Raw genomic sequence first — 20,889 nt, forward strand, 5'->3', positions numbered from 1 at the left:
AACTACAGTAATTTCTTGTTGTGAACCATCAATACTTTATCGTAAAACGCAGAAGAGGGCATCTCCTCACACACTGAAACTCGTACAGTTAAAGGACTGCTCTCAACAAGTGCAAAAGTTCACCATGAAGAGCGATTACAGCATACCAGGAATACAGGCTTCGATTAGGCATGGCTGTAAAATACTAAGGGCATATTTGAAAAAAAGGAAAAGAAAAAAAAAGAAGAAGCTAAAAGTAATTTTAATAAAAGGAAAACAATATGTTGAAACAATTCAGCTTGGAGTTTGATTAGGCTTTGGTGAGGCAAAATTTTCTACTGCATATTTTTTTCTTTAGCTCATGTGGCAATACAGTGCAAATCAAAAGCTTTACATTCCTTCGGTAATTATTCTTTACAAGACGTCATTAGTTTGTGAGATTGCTGCTGAAAGTCAAAGGGAGAACTGATTTAGTTAACGTCAAAAAACCCCAAAAAAACCCAACCCAACAGGCCACCTCTGTGTTTTGCTGACCGGCACTGAAATCAAATTATGTGCTAAATCAACAGATATATTTTTTGTTCATTCATCTCTTAAGATGGTGAAATGCTTCTGGCAAGCACAGTATTTATTTAAACCTCATATCTAGGTACACACCTACAACACAGTACATTATTTTTCATCTGAACTCACAGCCTCCCGATCCCAACATTTTAACTCCCGTTAGACATCAGACACTGTGCACAGAAGACTACACAGACATAACAAAGTCTTACATCTATACATGGTTGTCTTTTGACTCCGTCGCCCTTCAGCAAGGTCTACTACTACATGCAGCCAAACTAAATCTCAGAGCAGTCTTTGATAACCAGCTTGTGTGAATCGATTACACTGATCTCATGACATCTTGTGATTATGAGCAGAATTGATAACCAGTTTTTTAAGTGCAAAACATTCAGGTGGGAATTTATTTACTGCAAGCTGCAGAAAATGCAGGGAAGGGCCTAAACGCAGAGAAAAAAAAGAACACGAGGCACTGGAGATTATTCATATTGTAGCAGAGCTAAGCTTAACGATAATAATCTGAAAAGCATGACTGACCTCAGCTACCAACCGCAGACTTTTAAAAATCTGAACATGCTCAAAACAAGTGCATATCATTCATTTTGAGTCTTCCCAGCAAGCTGAGGAAACCCAATTAAGTAATGGAACGGTGTGTAGGCACGTCATGCTCGCGAATGGTGGAACTTAAGTAGTGAAACGTGTTCACGTTTTTCAGTTAGCGGTCAGAGAAATGACGCCTCGGCTCGTCCTTCAAACTCCACTCCTTTTTAAACTCTGGAGGAGTCGAGTTTGAGAGCAGAGTTTGACAGCAGTCTGCTTTGCAGCACGGACGAACATTAGGCTACAAGCCAGAGTTATTCAGGTTTGGGATGGGATAAAATTTGGATACTCGACTCTGAGTGGTTGGATTAAGGCATTCAGATTCACCACTCATCTTGAAGAAGACCTCCTGCTCCTGGAGCTTCCGTGTGAACTCCTCCTCTAACGCCTGCAGGGGGCAGCACATACAAACAGAGTCAACCAGTTTGAAGATAATATGAAAAATTCTGTTGAGACAGCCTGCACAGGTGGATCCTGAACATGGCGTCACTAGAAAGAAAATGGAAGAAATAAAGTCACAAACATGGATAATGAGCATACCTTCTTCCTTGGTCTTAGCTTCTCTCTCCACTCCTTGATCTCTTGGCTGTGTTCCTCATCCAGCTCCTTCAGCTTTTGGGTCTCATGTTCAATCAGAAGGTGGCATTTCTCATTCTGAAAGAAAATGTGTGTTAACACGGTGCTGTCATGATTAATGAATCCTGTATACGTCCCTACACTGCGACATATCTTGCTTTTTATTCCTTTAAAAATAGATGCTGTCTGACATCTTTAATTTGTCCTCTACTTATTTTCTGATAATCTTCATAAGTCACTGTTCATTTATGAATCTGTTGCAGTCACTTTCAGTCAGCAGAGCAAAAACTTAAAGGATTAAAGATTAAAAACTTAAAATGCACATTAAATATGCAGTATTAAATAAATGATAAAAAAACCTTATAAATTAATAATCATGTTAAACTAGAATTACTGCACTGCAGTTTTACTTCATAGCAAACAGGCTGCAGATTCCATTCGAGTTCAGACTCATAACAAATGTAGTTAAGACTGAAAGTATTTAGTAGATTAGAATCAATCTGCTATAGCAGAAAGATTAGTATCTACCTGCTCTAGAGTTATGGTGCTGAATTAAGTGTTTTTGCAGCGCATTTGCAGTTTCAAAGTGAAACTGACCTTTAACCTTTTGGATAAAAATGAATTAGATTCAACTTTTTTTTTTTCCAGAATGACATTTTTGTCATAATTAGTATATTAATTATTTAACTGTTGCCAGAAAGCATTTAATTCAGCTCTGTGATCAGAATAAGATCAATAGTAAGAGTGTGAAGTGACCGGCAACACCTAATAGAAATCGATACCGCCGGCCTCCAGAAACTCTTTCTACAGGCTGCACATAAACATTTGCAACATGAGCATGGATTAACCGAAGCAATAAAAACAGAGGATAGATATACAAGGAAGCCATAAATATTAATGGAATTTAGTGAGAATATTTCAAACAATAGTACCAAGTACAATTATGATTGCATGTTTTAAATAGCCTCTGCTACAAATGTAGCCTTGTTAATGTTTACTTTTCATTAGCATTAAAAGAAATATGTAGAAAAACTACTGAATCCTGTTGAATTTGAATGTCACAAATGATTATTTTTTAAACTGTATATATTCTTGATATGGTTATACTGCAGCCTACACAGGAAGTACCCAGTCTTTCACCCTATCACAGCTGGAATAAGCTTCCTGTAACCTAAAGGTAGATGAGTTGTTAAGAAGATGGATGGAAGGATGGATGGATGGATGACGTGGTTATGTGTGTTTTGCTCAATACTCTGGAGCTCCATAGAAATGTAGTTTAAAACATATACGATAAACATAAAAAGATAGAGTGTGAATGTGAGCGCGTTGAGCCCCACCTGCAGCTGCTGCAGCTCCCTGATGTTTGAGTCACACTGTAGCTGCAAATCTCTCATCTGGTTCTCATGTTTCTGGTGTTGGTGCAGTCTCTCGCCCTTTTGTCTCTTTTCTTCCTGCAAAGCAAACTGGACCATGGAGACAAAAACACAACAGACAGATGTGAGCATGATTTGCGGTTTTCACACAAGGCATAGGAACTGCTAAAAATGATGCATTTTTTTTCTCTATGCCTTTGGTCATAGTGTCTATTTCAAATAAACTGACCGTGACTACAAAACAACACAAGCATGTTGCGTATTAACATTCAGAATGTCAGCGAATAAACTATTTGCACAAACTAAAATTTAAGATTTCCTCCAAGATCGTTCACTGAGCTTTCATCCACAAAACTAAACTGAAAGTGCAACTTGAGAATGATGGCGTCAGTATGGATTGTGAAATGGTGAGTTGGAAAGTTTCTGGTCTGAGATCCAAACAGGCTGGAATAATAAAGGGTACTGTGTTTGTATTGGTCAGCGCCCAGGTGTGAGTCTAAGCCAGTGTGAAACATTACTGCTGAGAGAAAGAGGAGGAAAAAACCCCCAACAAAAACTGATGTCCAGTCACTTCTTTTAAAAATGGTCAAACATCACTAGCCCGAGCTCGCAGCGCCTCTACCTGTTTTATCCGCTCTCTCTCCTGCTCGGCGGTGATGGATGCTGTGGCGGTGATGCGGAGACTCTTCTTGAACATAGCCATGCGGGTCTTGGCCTCGCTCCGTTGGATCTTGGGCAGACGCACCCTCTCTTGAGTCTGTTTGTTCTTCAGCTCCTCTATCAGACGCTGGTTGTAGCCCTGCATTTGCTCCATCTCCTATAAAACACACGAATGCCCACAGTTTTGTTTTAGTGGGGTTATTTAAATTTTACAGTTACATTTACAGTTCCACTCTGTGCTTGTACCTTTTCATGCCTTTTCAACAGCTGGTGTCTCTGCATGAAGTACTGGTCTTTCAGCTGCTGCTTCAGCAGTTGGTGCTTTTCCTGCAGATGGCGCTCCTCCAGCTCCCACATGGCTGCCTCTCGAGCTACAAAACACATGTGAGCACAAACAAGGCTAAAAAAAACATGTGCATGCATGTTTGCTGGTTACCAACAGGGGTCTGAAAACCAAACAAAAAGGCAAAATTGGATAGGCAGCAGCACATCCCCTTAAACACAGTGTCTCAGTCGTCTGGATGTCACAGTCAGAATTTACACACTTGGCAAGCAAAGGAGGCATCGCTGACATCAACTTCCTCTACACGCTGACTCAAAAATAAAAGTACATCTCAGGCTGTGGTTTCTTTCATGTCTGTGTCTGGCATGAAAATGAGGTTTGAGACACTTGAATCTTGCACAGGATACGTGAGGTAAGTTGTTTGCCTTTTTGTCATGTTTAAAACAGCAGCAGTCTTAAGACAGAGTGGCACAAAATGTGGTATCTCTGACTATGTTCTCAGTGTTCGTGTGAATATAACACTGCAGCGTAATTCGAATCAGTGATCACCAGATTTACAACACAATTACAAGTCAACTGGTAAACACGAGGACCCTGTAAACCTAAAATACCCTGTGATCATTTGTGTAGCTCAATAATTAATTCCTATGGCATACATTACACAATTACCCTTAAAAAAGATTAACTCCAAAACAGAGCAGTAACAGAGTCGAGTCTTCTACCTCTCATAAACTGCTGTTTGTGGTTAAGGCAGTCTCTCTCAATCGTGGCAATCTCCACTTTATGCTGCTGGATGATTTTCTTTAGAGCTCCATCCAAGTCTTGCTGCTGCTTCTGTAGGAACTCTTGCTCCTGAGGAGAGAAGAGCAGTGAGAAACTGCCTGGGGAAGACATGGAGATCACTCAGAGACAGCAAAAAGTAGAGAGGGGAAGCACAGCAGTGTCACAGTTAGACTGCATCTTAATGATCGAATCTGCCTGAAGCAAAATAATGTAATCTAGCCATTCACTTCAAAATTCAGTACAACACAGAGCACTAAGATGTCACATCATCAACTGGACTCAGCAAAAGAGACACTCAGAGTTCATGGATGGCAACGATCCACAATGGAAGTGAAGAAAGAGAGAAAAGTTAACAGTTTAGTAGAGATACTGTGGCAAAGTTTTATGCAAGACAACATCTACAGTGACATTCACATCGTCCAGAAACCAGCCTACATTACGCATGACTAATTGCATAAGAAGCCAAATCTTCTATTTATTTTATTTAACTTTATCTAGCTAGTGTTAACTGTAAGTTGTATTGCGATTATAAAACTATTATTAGGTAAAACTGATCATATAACTCACTTGATTATAAGAAAACTAAGGTAACGCTGTTATTATACAGTTGAATCCAAATTAAGATGGTTCAAGTGTGATCTCATAATCCACTTATACACAATGAGTGACTCATCTGCCCTGAAAGGCAGGCTGTCTATATTGGCTGACAAAGACAAACATGGATCCAGACAGAATTCATCAAGAGCTGCCACACAGCGGTGCAACCCAGATTTAATCTAGTCTTAAGCAAACGGTGTAATACAAGATAAATACCATATAAAATACACAGACTTGATGTATAACATTTGTGAACTGGTGGAGGAAAAATACTGAGCAAGAGAGGAAGAAAGAACCACTGCACAAACACAGTGATGACAACACTCAAAAAGGAAAAAAAAGAAAAAAATCCCAACGTTGCCCATGCTTACATGTGTTGAACCATCACAAACTATCCTGTCATGTAACTTCACACACATCTAAGTATGGGCCAGAGATGGAGAGATACGGGGCGGGATGGGGGGGCACTTACATCCTGCATCTGAGCGTTGAAGAGTGCGCATGAGGACAACTGAAAAGACTGTATCATAACCTGGGCCACTGCCTGTGGAGGAGAGCACACAGCGCACTTGCCCTGATCAGGGACAGACAGCACACAGCAGCCTGAGGATCTCTCACGTCAACACTCACTCAGCACTCACACAGATCCTTCCTACATTAAAAATGGGTTTTCCACTTTGGGATTGTTGGTGAGTTTAAGGCTCGTGGCGAGGTCTGGATGAATGTTAGGAAGTCAATCAATTAGTTGTCAAAACTCTTTGTCTTGCCATGCTTCAAAGCGGCTCAGAATTTTAGCATTTTTGTTAAATCCAGCTGGTAAAAAAAGCAGTTTTGTTACTTTCAATGCTACTTACAGAATATTTAAAACAAAATAAATTAAGGTTTACCTTTCAAAGAAAAGAAGACATTTGTTTGTGTGTCTCAGACTGAGCGCAGGAAAACCAAGTTTTGAAAAGGTCTTTCAGTAACGATCTTTACTGTGGAGACAAAAGCTATGTCTGCAGTCGCTCCTTTGTTAAGAGAGCCTGAATGGTGCCTGAGGTAGCTGGTAGAATGAGATCTGACACTTCTGAATCATCATCACCACCACAGACTGTATGATCACCACTGACAAGTGTAGCATTACATAATTAAATTCCACATATGTAGTGTCAGGAACAAAGATGAAGAATTGCAATGTGGGATGTTTTGTACTTGATGGACGGGTGTGGGATGTGCAGTATTGAGTAGCAGACTACATGTTATGGTTATTACATTTTGGACACTTTTCAAAGGAGAAAACCTTACAGTGCATCTAATAATGATTATTTTTTGTTTTGAGCAGTCATCAGTTAAAATAAATGATTTTTCCATATCAGTGAAGATGGAGGTAAACAAGTATTCAGATTTGAAGCAAATCTAAAACATTAAATTTGTGTTTCTTTTGTTTTGTCGATTAATTTTCTGAGGAAAAATAAAAAATATTCAGAACCCGATTTGATTTTTAACACTGACATGTGTTCAGTGGCCACACCACAAATTTTACTTCCATAAAGATTCTAATATTCATTTTTTGGTGACAGCTGGAAATCTCAAAGTTCAATTATATTTTTCATTACTGAGGAAAACAGTAAAAGGTGGATGTTGCTTCCTTTGAGGCAATTAAATTTTTTGTTCCTCCTACCTTTATTTAATAAAAGGCTGAATATTGTAAAAATATTTTTAATATAGTCCAATAGAACACTTCCACTGCTATGTGTGACAAAGTAGGAAAATTAAATCTTTATCATAGGATAGAAATCATGAAAGCAAAAAATTTGTCAGAAACCTTGTATGTAACTTCACTGGTGACTGTATGTTATAATTTATTTCTCCTGAACAAATCTTCATATATATGTGTAACATAAAGGGAATTGCTATTTTTTTAAAGCTTCTACCTGAAGCACAAATTTGGTTTTGCCAAAATTCAGTGAGAGCTAACCATTTAACTGTAGCGTGTACATGGTATTATTAAAATCTTAGAAAAATTTTTTTATAAAGAAGGAGAATATATTCAAAAGTCAATACAGCTCAGTAGGTAGTAGATAGATAGCAGATAGGGAGCAATTACATACACAGATAATACTCCAGACACAGAAGGTGATGCTTTACCTCTGCAGTGTTGAGGAGTGTGAGGTCCTCCTTTAAGCGTTTCATGAGCTCTTTTTTCTTGTGTTTGGGTGAATGTCCAACTTCCTGTATGGCCTAAAGTGTGTATGTGCAGAATCGGTTTGATCTCTATAGTCAGAAAATCTAACAAAGCTGGCCAACAACAGTAAGAGTCATGCACTGCCCAGTCTGAGAGGAGAGATACTGGATCCAGCCACCAACTGATTTAAAGTCAACATGCTTAATTTCCACCTCCTGCATTTAACATTTCTTTGAACTGTCGACTTGACCCCCATGAGTTAGAGTCATGTTAAAAGAAAGAATTTGACTTGTGCACGGCAGAAGATGTTAGCCTCAAAAACAGCTCGCCCTACATTACTTTGCATTCGATTAAGTCTCGCAGCCATGAACATGATGATTCGTGGGGGGAAAAAAAGAAAAAGAAAAAAATAGAATAACTGAGTTGGAATTGTTTTGTAATTACAAACTAGATTTAACAGTGTAATAAAGCAGGTTCAACATGGTTTTCTTCCAATTTGCCATTTATAGAGGACTTATAATTTTGTTAATAATGAATCTGTTGATTATTTATCCATCTTGACCTTAAGATTTCCAAAAGAATACTGCAGCACTATTGAAGACAATTCCATGTCAGTTAGTCAGACCAAAGGCATTTATTATTTGACCCAAATAAGCCCAACACCACTTGGAAAAACCTTTCAAATCTGGCCATCCCATGACCAAAGCAACCTCACACACTCATACAAGAAACATGGTTAGTTAAATACACAGTAACAGTACATTTCAATAAAGATTACAACATGACAAAATGCAAAAAACACATCTTATCCATAGCCTAATTCTTGGATTTTTACATCTAAACACCAAGAAAGCAAATGCAAGCCAACCTGTAAAACAGCATTAAGTAGAATGGCAATAACAAGTAAGTAGCCTAAGCATCAAACTGGGAGGAGCATGGCAACCACCAAGGCATCATCGTACACAACAGATGGCAATAAGCACTACTGCCCTTAAGAACATAAAAAGGCACACCCAGAGAAGCATTTAAAGGCTACTAAAGAGCACAGAAAGAGCCAGGAAAGACTTATAAAGACCAAGCATGAGAACATCTGCACCATCAAGCAAAAGCTTAAGACATCAACGTGTCAAGATACTATCCTGACTTTTTGTAAACAGTTTTCTAAAAATAACAAACACACCCCAGGAGCAAAGTATTTCTTAAGCTGCAACCAGAAGCCTCTGGGCAGATGAATAATGGATACAACAACATGAATGAGCAGCATCTAGGAGAAGGATAGCACAGCCTGTCTGGGTAACATTTGCACACATACAGCAGGGCGCACCACTCCCATAGGATTAGTATGAGACAGCCAGGTTAGCCACCGGCTAAGTTGTAAACACATGCACCATTAAACGGCTTGTGCAGTACACATCACATGCAGCTGCTCTGGATCACAAGCTCCCAAATTTAAGTACTACTCAGCCCACTTCCACAGAGAAACACACATGCAGGGTCATACCTCTTTCTTGCGGTTCTTCAGCATGTTTTGGAACTTTGAGAGCTCCTTGTCTTGATCTGCTTTGATCCGTTTGGCTTCGTCTCGGAGCCGGCTGGTGTGATCCTGTTCCAGTCGCTCAATGGTCTGTTTCTGCTTCTTCTCAAGGTTCTCCACTTCTTGGTCGTATTGACGCTTTTTAGCCTGCAGAATTGATACGCTGACTAGGGTCACCCTGACTATTCCAAAACAATATTTATTTATATTAGATTTTACATAATCTCTTTGTTTTTTTTGTACGTTTTTTCATTTTGCTTTTAATGCAAATTAAAGTTTCCAATATTGTGAAAATTAAGCAGTTAAGGAAAATCTGGCAGCACATTTGATGTAAACACTTGCATTAAATTTAGCCCAGATTTGACATTAAGGTGCTTGTTTTTCAAGGAGCTAGCCAAATGCCAAAAAAAGAAGAAAGAAAAAAAGCCCATCACACTAGTGCAGTACAACCAGAGTGACTCACAGTAGTTTCCTGTTCAAAACGCCTGTAGATCTGCTCTCGCTGCTGCTGCAGCTTGTCGCTCAGCTGCTGCTGGGCCCTTTGCTCCTCTTTCTGGAGGAGGCGAAGGTCTCTCAACTCCTGCCGCCTGCAGTGAACATATCAATATAAGGGCATGATATTTACTTATTAAAAAAAATCTAATACTATTTTCACAAAAACATGGATGGAATTTTATGGTTGCACATCAGTGACTTTTAAAAAAAATATATCTAAATGTTTATTTCAACTTTAGTGACTCATTCATACTCTATGGCTTTTCGTGCTTTGATGAATCTTTTTAAAATGTTTGATTCACATTTGTGTCATATATTACTAACAGGAGGGTCGTGCAGTAGTCAGACAGCACTTGTACACACAGTAACAGCAACATGCCTCATGTCTTTACAAGGCAACATGAGAAATGACAGTAATATAATGCGGCATTCATCACGGGAGATAACCCATCTGGCATTTGTAAAAAGCTGTGGGAGTTGTAAAAAGAGCGAGCACTATTTAAGGCAGGCGAGTTAAATGGGTCATGTCACACATTTAGAACAACTGTATGTCAAGCAGATTAGATACAGACGTACCTCAGGAACCTCATCTCCTCATTCCTGGTGTCGTTATCAGTCACTATCTTAGACGTTGTCACACTAACCTCCACACCATCCACCATGAACTTGCGTGTCTTTTTAAGAGTCTTCTTCTGTCGTTTTGACTCCTACCAAAAAGCAGGGTTGCTTTAGAGGATCGAGTAATCAGGGTAGTGTTGATAATGTAATAACTGATGGTGTAATAGTGGCACAGACTGTATTACCTGCAAGGACACAGAGCCCCCTTCTTTGCTCTTAGACAGGAAGCTGGAGATAGACAGATTGAGGTCGAGGCTGTTGCTATCAGCAGCAGAGCTGCTCCCAGAGTCAGAATCCTTCTCCACATCTGGCCTGATCACAGCAGGGCTTCCTTGCTCCATCTTGGCTTCTGAATCCGTTTCGCTCTCTTGGACAGAGACAGCATCTTGGGAAGTGCTCTCATCTGCGTGGGTTGCTTTCTCTTCTTCTTCGTTCACACAGGAATCTTTAGGTGGGACCACTGAATCCTCAGGGGTGTCTTTAACTTCATCACAGATGCCATTTGTAGACTCAGTTGGTACTTGTTCCTTTAGCTCAGCTTCCTCTGTGATCTGGCTCTCTTGTTCAGGCTGCTGTGACTCCTCATGGGCCTCATCCATAGGCTTCTCTTCTGGTTTTGTTTCTATAGGCTCAGCAGATGACTCATCCACACTTAATTTTGTGTCTTCATTTATAAACGTGTGTCTTCCATCTAATTCCATATTCTCAATGTTTACATTTTCATCTGTGCCATTAGCCATGGCTTCCATTGTGTTCCCTGTTAGTTTGGGTTCAGTCGTTTCCTCCTCGGATTCTTTGCTTTCTTTTTCTACCTCTGGCTCATCTCTTGGAATGGATTCAGTTTTTTCTGCATCTTCAGGTTCTGCTTGTGATTCTCTGGATTCTTCTTTACCAGCTTCTTTTTCTTTCTCTTGCTTCCCCTGCTCTGGCTCTTTTTCTTCCTCCATTACCTGGGTAGTTTCATCACCCATTATCCTTTCTTCTGTCTCCTTCTGTTCCTCCTCTGTTTCTGTGACAAGTTCTTGGTTGTCTGTTGTATTTACAGGTTCTTCTGGCTGTGAAACTACTTGCTCAGCAGACGTCTCTTCACCTTGACTCTCTTCTGGTTTAGGCTCTGTGGAGTCATGTGAGATGACATCTTTGCTGGGCTCTACTAGTCCAGATGCCAGGTCTTCATTACTGGCATCAGACACCTCATTTAATTTCTCCTCCTCAGTCTTGTCTACCTCACTTGTTCCAAGTCCTTCATCAGATAACTTATCACTAGTCTGGTCCTCAGCAGGCTCAACTTCCATCTTTTCTTTAACAGCCTCAAGAGTGGAGGGAGTTGATGGAACTTTGTCATCTTCTGAGCTGGCCACACTGACATCAGAAGGTGCTCGCTTGTGCCCGGGACCAGCCTAAACCAACAGAAATTGCAATATGTCCACAGTGAGCAATAATAAAGCTTACCGCAATGAGTTTAATGAAGCTATCAACATCAAGTGTTCATCTAAATGATAAAAAAAGTAAAATACTATAATGCTTGTTATACACATATCCCCAAAAAACTACATACCAGAGGTGTATCAGGTTCGTCCTCTTCCTCCTCCTCTTTGCTGTCCTCAAGCTCTTCTGTGACTTCGGCTTTGGCTTCAGCTATGAGTTCTCTGAGAGGTCTGCTGTCAGTTACACTGGTGACAAAAGGATGCTACATATATAGACAAAAGATATCAACATTAGATAAAAAATTTTATCCTGCAAAATCATTTAAAGTGTGACACATTAACATCTGACGGACATTTATGCATCACTTAGTTTTATAGTAGTTTGCAACTGCAGCTCACCTGCAGAAGCTGTACTGTACTCCACCTATTGTCCACATTCTTGTCAAGTGCTTTGCGCAGAAAGTCGCTGAATTCTGGTGACCTTTAAATGGTAAAGAAGACTGAATTTGTTGGTCCCAGAACAGAGTAAGTACCCCGTTTTTTTCTTTATATAATGTAGTAATTCAGTAGTAGTTATCCTTTTAACATTAATATTTTATCATGCTTTCACACATGCAAACCCTCAACATTTCCTCATCTCCCATTCGGAAACAATCCAGCACCACCTTCCCAGTTATCACCAGCACAGTATCTCACCAGCGAGAGGGATTCATGAGTGTGGGCGGCTCGGACTTGGCTATTTTCAGTAGCACTCTCATGGGATTCATCTCATGGTTGGGCGGTTCAATCTGTGCCAGTTCTATGAGCGTTACGCCAAGGGACCAGATGTCGGCCTTGTAGTCGTATGGACGGTCTTTGGAAGTTTCGCACATTACCACCTCTGGAGCCATCCTGCGAAATTCAATCAGTCAGTAAGAGCCACCAATCAATAACCCACATTTTGGAATGCAGGTAAATGAGGTCATTCAGCATATCTTCTAATGCTTAAGGGTCAATGCTCTTATTTTCCAGGAGGAAAGGAATATAAAATAGGAAGTTTGTTTAATACATAGATTTTTTTCAAATGAGTTGTTATCCCACATTTTTTGATGATTTAAAACAACAACAACAACAACAACAACAACAACAACAACAACAACAACAAAAAAACCCACTGTCATCTTAGCTGTGGTACAGTCTGAGACAATTATCAAATACTAAGAGGTGAATGCCCTCTTGTAAGCAGGCAGTGTGACTCACCAATATGGAGTGCCGATGAAAGAATCTCTTCTCTGTAATGTCTTGGTATTTTTAGCAGACACACCAAAGTCAGCTGAAAGTAGAAATAAATCATGATTCTTTTCATCAATGAATTAAGCTAAACTGTAAAATGGCACCCTGTGAGACTAGAATATAAAATATAAAATAGCATTTTCTACCAAAACAAAACACAGTAGAGAGTGCTTTACACTTATAATATTTATCCCCAAAGTGAGCAGAAAAGCCTCACATTCCCTTTCATAATGCTCTTAGGGTCCATCATTGTTGTGTTACCTGTGCAGTTATTTCAGCCTGCTCTCTTTTCTTGCAACACTTACAGTATGCACACATTAGAGGGAAAAAGAGATCTATCATTAAGTCCCTGGTGACTGGCTTGATAATTATTGTTTGCCAGGCTCCGTCATGACCCTCTGCCTACAGAACATGAATCATCAGGCAGCCAGGAGCTATGGATGCTGCAGCAACAACATGAACATGAATACTCTTACTTCTGAAACATTATGCATCACCAAAACACATACATAGGTAGAATATTATATTAAAAAAAAAAAAAAAAAAAAAAAAAAAAAACACACAGCAAGCACATCACTTTGTTCTCCAAGTTTTTGAACCCGATGCCAAATGATGACTCACTACAATTTTATGTGTAAACAAACCACAGTGCTGCACTGTCACCACCAACCCCAAAGTCAAGCTACAAAGAGATCTACAACGGCTGTTTTAATACAGAGCCAAGGACAAATCAAAGAATGAATATAATACTAAAGTGAGTTTAGTAGACACCCCCCCCCCCCCCCCCCCCCCCCGTTTTGTTACTAATTCATCCCAAGTAAGTAAGTCGTGTACTTAAGAGGTTATGTGGTTTCAGAACTTAAAGATTCAAACCAAACCTATGTACTTTATTAAACATTCTTTTTGTAAAAAATACAAAACAAAAACCTGATTCTGCGAGAACATTTAGTTGATTTTAGTATTTTTTTAATGGAATAACCTCTCATATCTCCTTTTGTTAGTAAATGGTTAGAAATGGTTAAAAAAACAAAAAAACAAAAACACAATTACCCAGTTTTACATCTCCATCCAGGGACAGGAGAATATTCCCAGCTTTCAAGTCTCTGTGGATGATCTTGCTCTCATGAAGGTAAGCCAAGGCCTCCAAAGTCTGCTTACACACCACACGAATCTGGGGCTCAGTCAGGGGTCTCTCCAACTCTAAGGACAAACATGCACAGAGAAAATTCCAAAGTCCCAATTTTTCCCAGTGAATATTTTGCTGTAGGCTTTGTTATACACAAATACAAACACAAAATGGGTCATCTCCACCTTTACATCAGCAAGCACATATGACTAGACAAATCTAGGCGAGTCATAATGAATCAACATTGAATAGTGAAGTGAATTCATTATCATCTTCTTTGCAATGCAATTTGCATTTTAAAATGAGTGGTTTTGTGTTTCTTTAGGCTTCAAAACAAGACAGAGGAAGTGCATGAACAAGAAGTACTTTAACTGCTTCTTGAAACCTGAGCTACAATAATTACAGTTGGAATTGCTTTGCCAACTTAGTAGAGGGGGGAAAAAAAAAATCCTTCGGTACAGGCTTCTGGATGGAATAAAAGAGTTGGCACTAGAGGATGGAGAAAAGGAAAAGCTGCAGAATTTCATAGTGTTACTCTTTTTTTTGCTTTAGTGAATGAGGGACTTACCCAGCATGATGGCATCGACAGCACCGCCTGCACAGAACTCTATCAGAATCTGTAATGGTAGAACAAAAGAACATTAAGTAATACACTTATATAATACAATAAAGTCCCAGTTTAACCTACCCTTGCAGCACACGACTTGATTAAATAAGGAATTTGCGACTTTCAAAAGCTGGAACAACATGATGTTTATTGAAAAGATTGATTATACTGTAGAGATCAAGACGCCAATCAGCCATACTGAGCTATACGTCTTTTGGTTTCCATTCTACATGCATCTGTCTTTTAGTCCTTCTTGAACTGAAATATCTGTAGAAGTTCAAGCTTTGAACTTGATAGTGACTGGGATCCTTTTCCACTATACAGAGGAGGTTGTGATGAATGAGTCTATTATAGGAATTTCTACAAAATACAAATTGTTTCTTAAAAGTATAGAAAAATGTTTAGTGCAAAATGCATGTAAATATTTTACACATACTATGTATGCTTCATCACAGATCCTAGTGACAAACGATTTCCTCATTTTGGTAAACACTTCAGAAGAGTTTGAACATGTTTGTTTAGGATGAGCACGCACGCTTTAAACTAAACCGCTGCATTAATACTGAAGAAAATCCCTTTGCACATTTTTATGTACAAGGGGCAATACTTAAAGGAAGTGAACATGAGTCTCTCCATACTATGCCAGTTAAGAAGACATGTTATTTAAAATACTTAACTTGCATTATGAATATTATTTTTTAATACAATATTTCTAAAATGTTTAACATTTGCTTATATGTTTATAAATAAAGGTTTATAGGTTTTAATATGTAAATGAGGGTTTGTCATTAGTCTAAATATGTACTAATTTATACACTTATACTTTATAGAAACAACAATATTGAAAAATGTTTTCTGTGACGATCCCTTTAAGCCTAAAGCATTTCTTCACAGTACTGTGCTTCTGTCAACAGTAAGAGGAAGACATCCATTATTGCCATCTTTGTTTGTTTCAAAACAGTATGCACATATGCGCATGTTAAAAGCTTGGGAATACACTAAAACGTTGGGTGCAAGTGTCCTTTAATTGGACGTTTCTAGCTTGGAAGAAATTTCCCCAAGGGAAGAAAAAACAAAGAGGGGAGATGCTTTTAAATATAAAACTGTGTAATTTTATAGGGGATATTTTAACAACAAATATCAACATAAAAAGGTGCCAGTTAACTACTTAATTACAAGTTTCAAGCTGATATTTTAAGATGAAATATCAGTAACCTCATCAAATATGCAATAATTTTCATAAAGTGCAGTGATTCTTTGGGTTCCAGAGAGGTAACGAAATAAAACTAATGCTAATCCCCTATGCTAGGATGTAAAACTGCACAGGTTCTGACCTCAGTTGTAAGAGCTGATGTAATGTACCCGACCAGTACTTCATCATTATTGGCTTAGCCTGCACGTTGCTTGGCAGCTCATGGTATCAGATGATACAAAAATCAATCGAAGCTACAAACAGAGCACCACCCTCTATTCAGTGATTCAAACAAAAGGAAGAAACAAAGTGGTTCTTCCCATTTGGCAGTACACTTTCTCATGCCATCTCTTTTGTAGTTTACAGGTGAGTATTAAACTAAACGTACACTGATTGTAGACACAAGTCAAAGTAAACATCTGTTTTCTAGCAACAGATTTCCTTTGTAGAAAATTAATGAACATATTATACATTAACTCAACACCCGGCACAAGCTAAATGTAGGCAGTTACACATTCATCATGCTATTTGAACTCAAAGGCCAGAGGGACAACCTGCATGCGGCTCTGAATTATTCAAAAGCACTTTCTCCAGCCACCAAAACTGCTCCATTATCTTCCAATGGTTGTGGCCAGTCCACAAGGGACAGTCACATGACACCCCCTGCTAGGACCTAATTGCTCTGGGGCCTCTTACTGCACACAATGAGATCTACTGACCATGTATTAAAGCTGCACCTCTGTGCTCACAGTAAAACACCAGGATGAGGATGAGGGGCTGTGTTCAGAGATTTATACGTTCTTTCTCATTATAAAATACACTGTGCACACTGGTTATGATTTGAGGGAGATAGGAATAAGGCCAAATTGAGGAGTATTCCACTAAATACATAAATCCCTCATTATAAATAGGAAGATGTATAAAGTATGATAATGCATTTCTCAGTAGTGGCCTATTACTTCTTTACTTCCTTATACAAAGACTTCACTTGCAGAATTTTGAACACAGTAACAAATCAGGTCGATTTCTAGCTAACCAGCTAAAAATAAATAAAGAAAAAACAACTATATGTGGCCTATTACTTCTAAGCAGTCAGGTACTCTCCAGTGAAGCATGCAGTCCTAGTCGTGTATTAGCCTCTGTTGCTTGTCATATGACCCATTCTAACTCTTGAAGAAATAAGAAAAGTTTAGTGTCATGAGCCATCAGTCAAATGATCTGAAAGTCCTGTGAGAAACAGCATAACGAATGGTGCCTTATAATGAATTTCTGTCTCTCCATGCTTCACTGCTTCCCAGCACGAAACTGACGAACTTACCCAAAGTTTGCTTTCAAAGTAGAAAGCGTCCAGCAGTTTGACAATGTGATGATGGTTGCAGGAGGCCAGAATGTCAATCTCAACCATGTAATCCTCCAGTTCATCCTCAGTCTTTGTGTCGATAACCTTAGCAGCAGCCAGGGTCCCATTCTGCTTGTTCTGTGCCTGCAAGCAACATTGACAAAATGATAAATTGTAGAGTATATCCTTACAGCACACAGTGTATAAAATGGGAAAGGATCATGCTAATTATAAGCCAAATGTTGCTCAGCATAATTTTACAGAGCAACAACTTGTAACTTGTACACAACAGGAATTATGGAAGAATATCAACATTAAGAAAAAAGTCATTTGGAGCAATATAAATTACGCAGCTTACAGAAGATTGTATCTCAAGAAACTCATTTCAGAGATTTAAGACAACTCTTTGTCAAACATTGATAAAAAAAAGAAAAAAAATTACAACACATCCTGTCATTCTGAGCTACTCTAACACAGGCCGATCTTGCAACGTTTGCTCACTTCCTCCCCTCTTTTCTTTCTTTCATCTCACTCTGTCACACTCATTGCAGTGATTATTATACCAAATATGTATATGATTTAACAGGTTTGTGCCATTTATTGCACAACTCAAACCCTAAATTCTCATTCCTGATAGAGCTGCACCGAGGAGACCAATAAAAATGATCACTGAACCTGTGAAATAAAGCACTGGGAAGTTATTTTAAGGCCAGCCTAGGGCCTAATGTTTATGGATACAGACACAATCTCAGGGAGTTAGGGAAAAAGAAAAGGGAGGGAGTGTAAAGACCAACTGCAGCAGAGTGTGTCAGACCCTATATTTACACTCTTCTGACCTGACACACTGCCTGCCTCTTTTTCCCTTTGTAGTGGCTGATGCCTGTCAGGCACAGGCCATCGCTTACATGCAGATTCAATATTAGCTTTACAGTGAAGAGAGACACCATAATTTGTCTGTCACTTGACTCATTAAAGAAGAGCCTGTGACCTTTGCTCATCATGAACATGACGTTTTAATGTGCTAAATGCTTAATGTTGATCTGTTTTGAGGAATTAAATGAGAGCGCAGGAGTGCTATAATCATGTTTAAGAGGGAGGGAGAGCGAACTTTGTGGTTCTTTGTAAATAATAATCATTGACAGTTCAGCACTGGTTATTCAAATGTACATCCATGAACGCAGAGTTTTTACTTTATTAAATAAATAAATACATTTCCGTCTGTCAGAAAAAATTCATCTGAACTCTGGAGTTTAATTTACTCAAGCTTAAATATATTTATGTTTGTAAAACAGCCAAAAACAGTAACAATAAAAATGTATGTACCTCTGTTAAATAAGGTAACATAGACTTTTTGTTTGCAGACCATCATGCTTACGTGTATAGTAACACCCTGAAGGCCCATTCTGAGCCAGAAAAAACCCAACCTTTAATGTGAATAAATAGCTGATAAATGAAAACTCCCATATCGCACCACCTGTAGAGGTCTATCTTTGAATAGGTAGATCAGATTTTTAAAAAATGACTCATTGCATGGAAAGAATTATATAAGCAGTTTGTTTGCAGTACTAAAAGTGTCTATGAAACACTTAACATGTAATACATTCATCTACTAGTTAAGAATTCTCTCTCTTCCGGTTGACCTCACTTGAACAGCTGATTCACATGTTGCTTGCAAACTCTGCGACCCCACCCAAAGGAGTTAGCTGCCAGAAGCCTGTGAAGTAGCAAATGAAAGCACAGTGCGCTTTCATACTAATGTGGCCTGATTAAAGATATCTTCACCTGAGCTCACACAAGTGATAACTGGGAGTCAGGTGTATATTTTGTATACTTTGGTGTGAGAAGGCACTCAAGTATTTCTTGGCTCTCATCTCGTGTAGCCAATCAGCTAACAAGACTAGGAAATAAGTGAAGACAAATTAAGATTTATGGGCCATTTGCTGCATTATTTGAACACAAGAGCACCAGGAAGGAACAGCGTTAAGTAGCTCACAATGAGAGAGAGAGAGAGAAAGAAAGCTCTTTAACAGGGATTAGTGCCAAAACAAAAAGAGGCATGAAGGCATGGAAGGTTGTGGAAACTATTTTTCACTAATCTACTAAAACAGTTATATACATTGAAAAATATTTAAAAGAAACTATGTTTAAAAAAATACAAGTTAACCAAGTTAATCTACTTGTGCTACAAGTACACAAACACTAACTTTTTCTAAAGTGTGTTCTCAGCCTAGAGCAAACTCCTGCAGAGATAACCTGGAAAGGTAAGTAAAGTAGCAGAGATTACAGCTGGAGGACACAGCATTGAATATTTTTCCATGTAGCATAACTATACACCAACAAACTACAACATTGGAAGGCATACCTGACTTTCTCAGCAGGAAAACAAACCTAAACAAAATAATAAACAGGTACTCTTCTATGTCATCAAATTGTTGTAACAGTTCCTATATATATGGGTTAGTGAAGACAAACCAGATGTGACAAACCACTGCCCTAATTTAAACCCAGCTGTGCACCTGTCACAGTAATTAGCATAAAGTGTGTGTGTTTTTTTTTTTTAAAGTCTGGGTGCACCTGCTCTGTCATTTTATTAGTTTAAACTATTTATTGTGGTTGTCCTGACATGTCACAGGCCCAAATAATCCAACATGTCACATGTGAGGCCATATTGATTCTGTATGTGGACCACACCTTTATCAGTTTTTAACCAACCCCAAGTGCAACTCACTGGTAAAGTCATGTCTATACTCCGGCAGTGACGCAAAGCCTGTGCTAAACCTGCTAAATAGAAAATATCCAAAAACTAATTGAGTTTAAGATCCCAGCTGCTGGTCACATTTCTTTACAGGATATTAGCAGTTAGTCAATTCCTGCATGATTTATATGAAACAAATATGTTATTTGCTGAGGGTTAGGTGGCCGAGGTTGGAATATGTTACCCAAACAAGAGCTGTAATCATCGCTGTCAGCTTTACAGCTTATGACCTCGAGACAGCAACATGCGAAGAAACAACTGAAGCTAGTCTATAAAGAAATGCAGGAAACCAAAGGCGGATGTAACGTAACACGTCAACTTACCTTGTACACTTTCCCAAAGGCTCCATCTCCCAGTTCCCCAATAATTTCCCATATCTCCTCAGGATTGACGTCTCTGTGTACATGCTCATACTGCTTCTTTTTCTTATCCGGCCCTAGTTTGAAGATCTTGCGAAAATTGAAGAAGGACATCTTTTTTAGGTGTGAACTACAGCACCGCGAGTACGCTCTCTTCGGTTATTTCCGCCAAGAAAATATAGCGGTTCCCTCCGACGCGGAGCTCAAAAGGCTATCGAAATGAGAGCATTCAAGCGTTAAATTAAGCCAGACAGACCGGTGCTTTAGCCATTCAGCTATGATAATGTCAATTATAACTTCCCTCGACGGCGGATATCACAGTCACATCATAGCTAGCAGCCTTCACAGGACGCTGTCGGAGGAGATGAGGGATACAGAGAAGAGTTAGCTGTTCCGCAGAGGCTCGTGTTTCCGTTTTGAGCGAACAAAATTAAACGAAGCGGAAAAAATATTTACCATATCATCACTTTCGACAGAATATTTTCTTTAATCGTATAACGTTACCAACACGAAAACGCAGTCAACGGACCTCATGCTTAGGTTGACTGACCACACACAAGTTAGTGGACTAGCATCAAGCTGC

The 20,889-nt window shown here is 39.0% G+C and overlaps 1 protein-coding gene across 3 annotated transcripts; it reads right to left on the bottom strand.

Moving 5' to 3' along the window:
• Window positions 1-239: 239 nt before the first annotated feature.
• Window positions 240-20,889, bottom strand: slka (STE20-like kinase a). Of its 3 annotated transcripts, none has more exons than XM_026188999.2 (19): window positions 20,271-20,889; window positions 17,172-17,336; window positions 14,623-14,671; window positions 13,979-14,128; window positions 12,896-12,968; window positions 12,353-12,547; window positions 12,056-12,137; window positions 11,788-11,919; window positions 10,415-11,629; window positions 10,188-10,318; window positions 9,580-9,703; window positions 9,084-9,263; window positions 5,888-5,959; window positions 4,758-4,887; window positions 3,999-4,123; window positions 3,715-3,909; window positions 3,057-3,182; window positions 1,684-1,797; window positions 240-1,531 (listed from the first exon to the last, which is right to left on the bottom strand). In XM_026188999.2, exons 1-19 carry the CDS (start codon window positions 20,418-20,420, stop codon window positions 1,385-1,387), a joined length of 3,555 nt encoding a protein of 1,184 aa, XP_026044784.2. In that variant the 5' UTR covers window positions 20,421-20,889; the 3' UTR covers window positions 240-1,384. The 3 variants fall into 3 exon arrangements, with proteins under 3 accessions (XP_026044784.2, XP_080144039.1, XP_026044786.2); XM_080287913.1 differs by lacking the exon at window positions 5,888-5,959 and adding an exon at window positions 7,546-7,638; XM_026189001.2 differs by lacking the exon at window positions 5,888-5,959.

This window comes from Astatotilapia calliptera, chromosome 13 (genome assembly GCF_964374335.1).
Source record: "Astatotilapia calliptera chromosome 13, fAstCal68.1, whole genome shotgun sequence".
Taxonomy (NCBI): Eukaryota; Metazoa; Chordata; class Actinopteri; order Cichliformes; family Cichlidae; genus Astatotilapia; species Astatotilapia calliptera.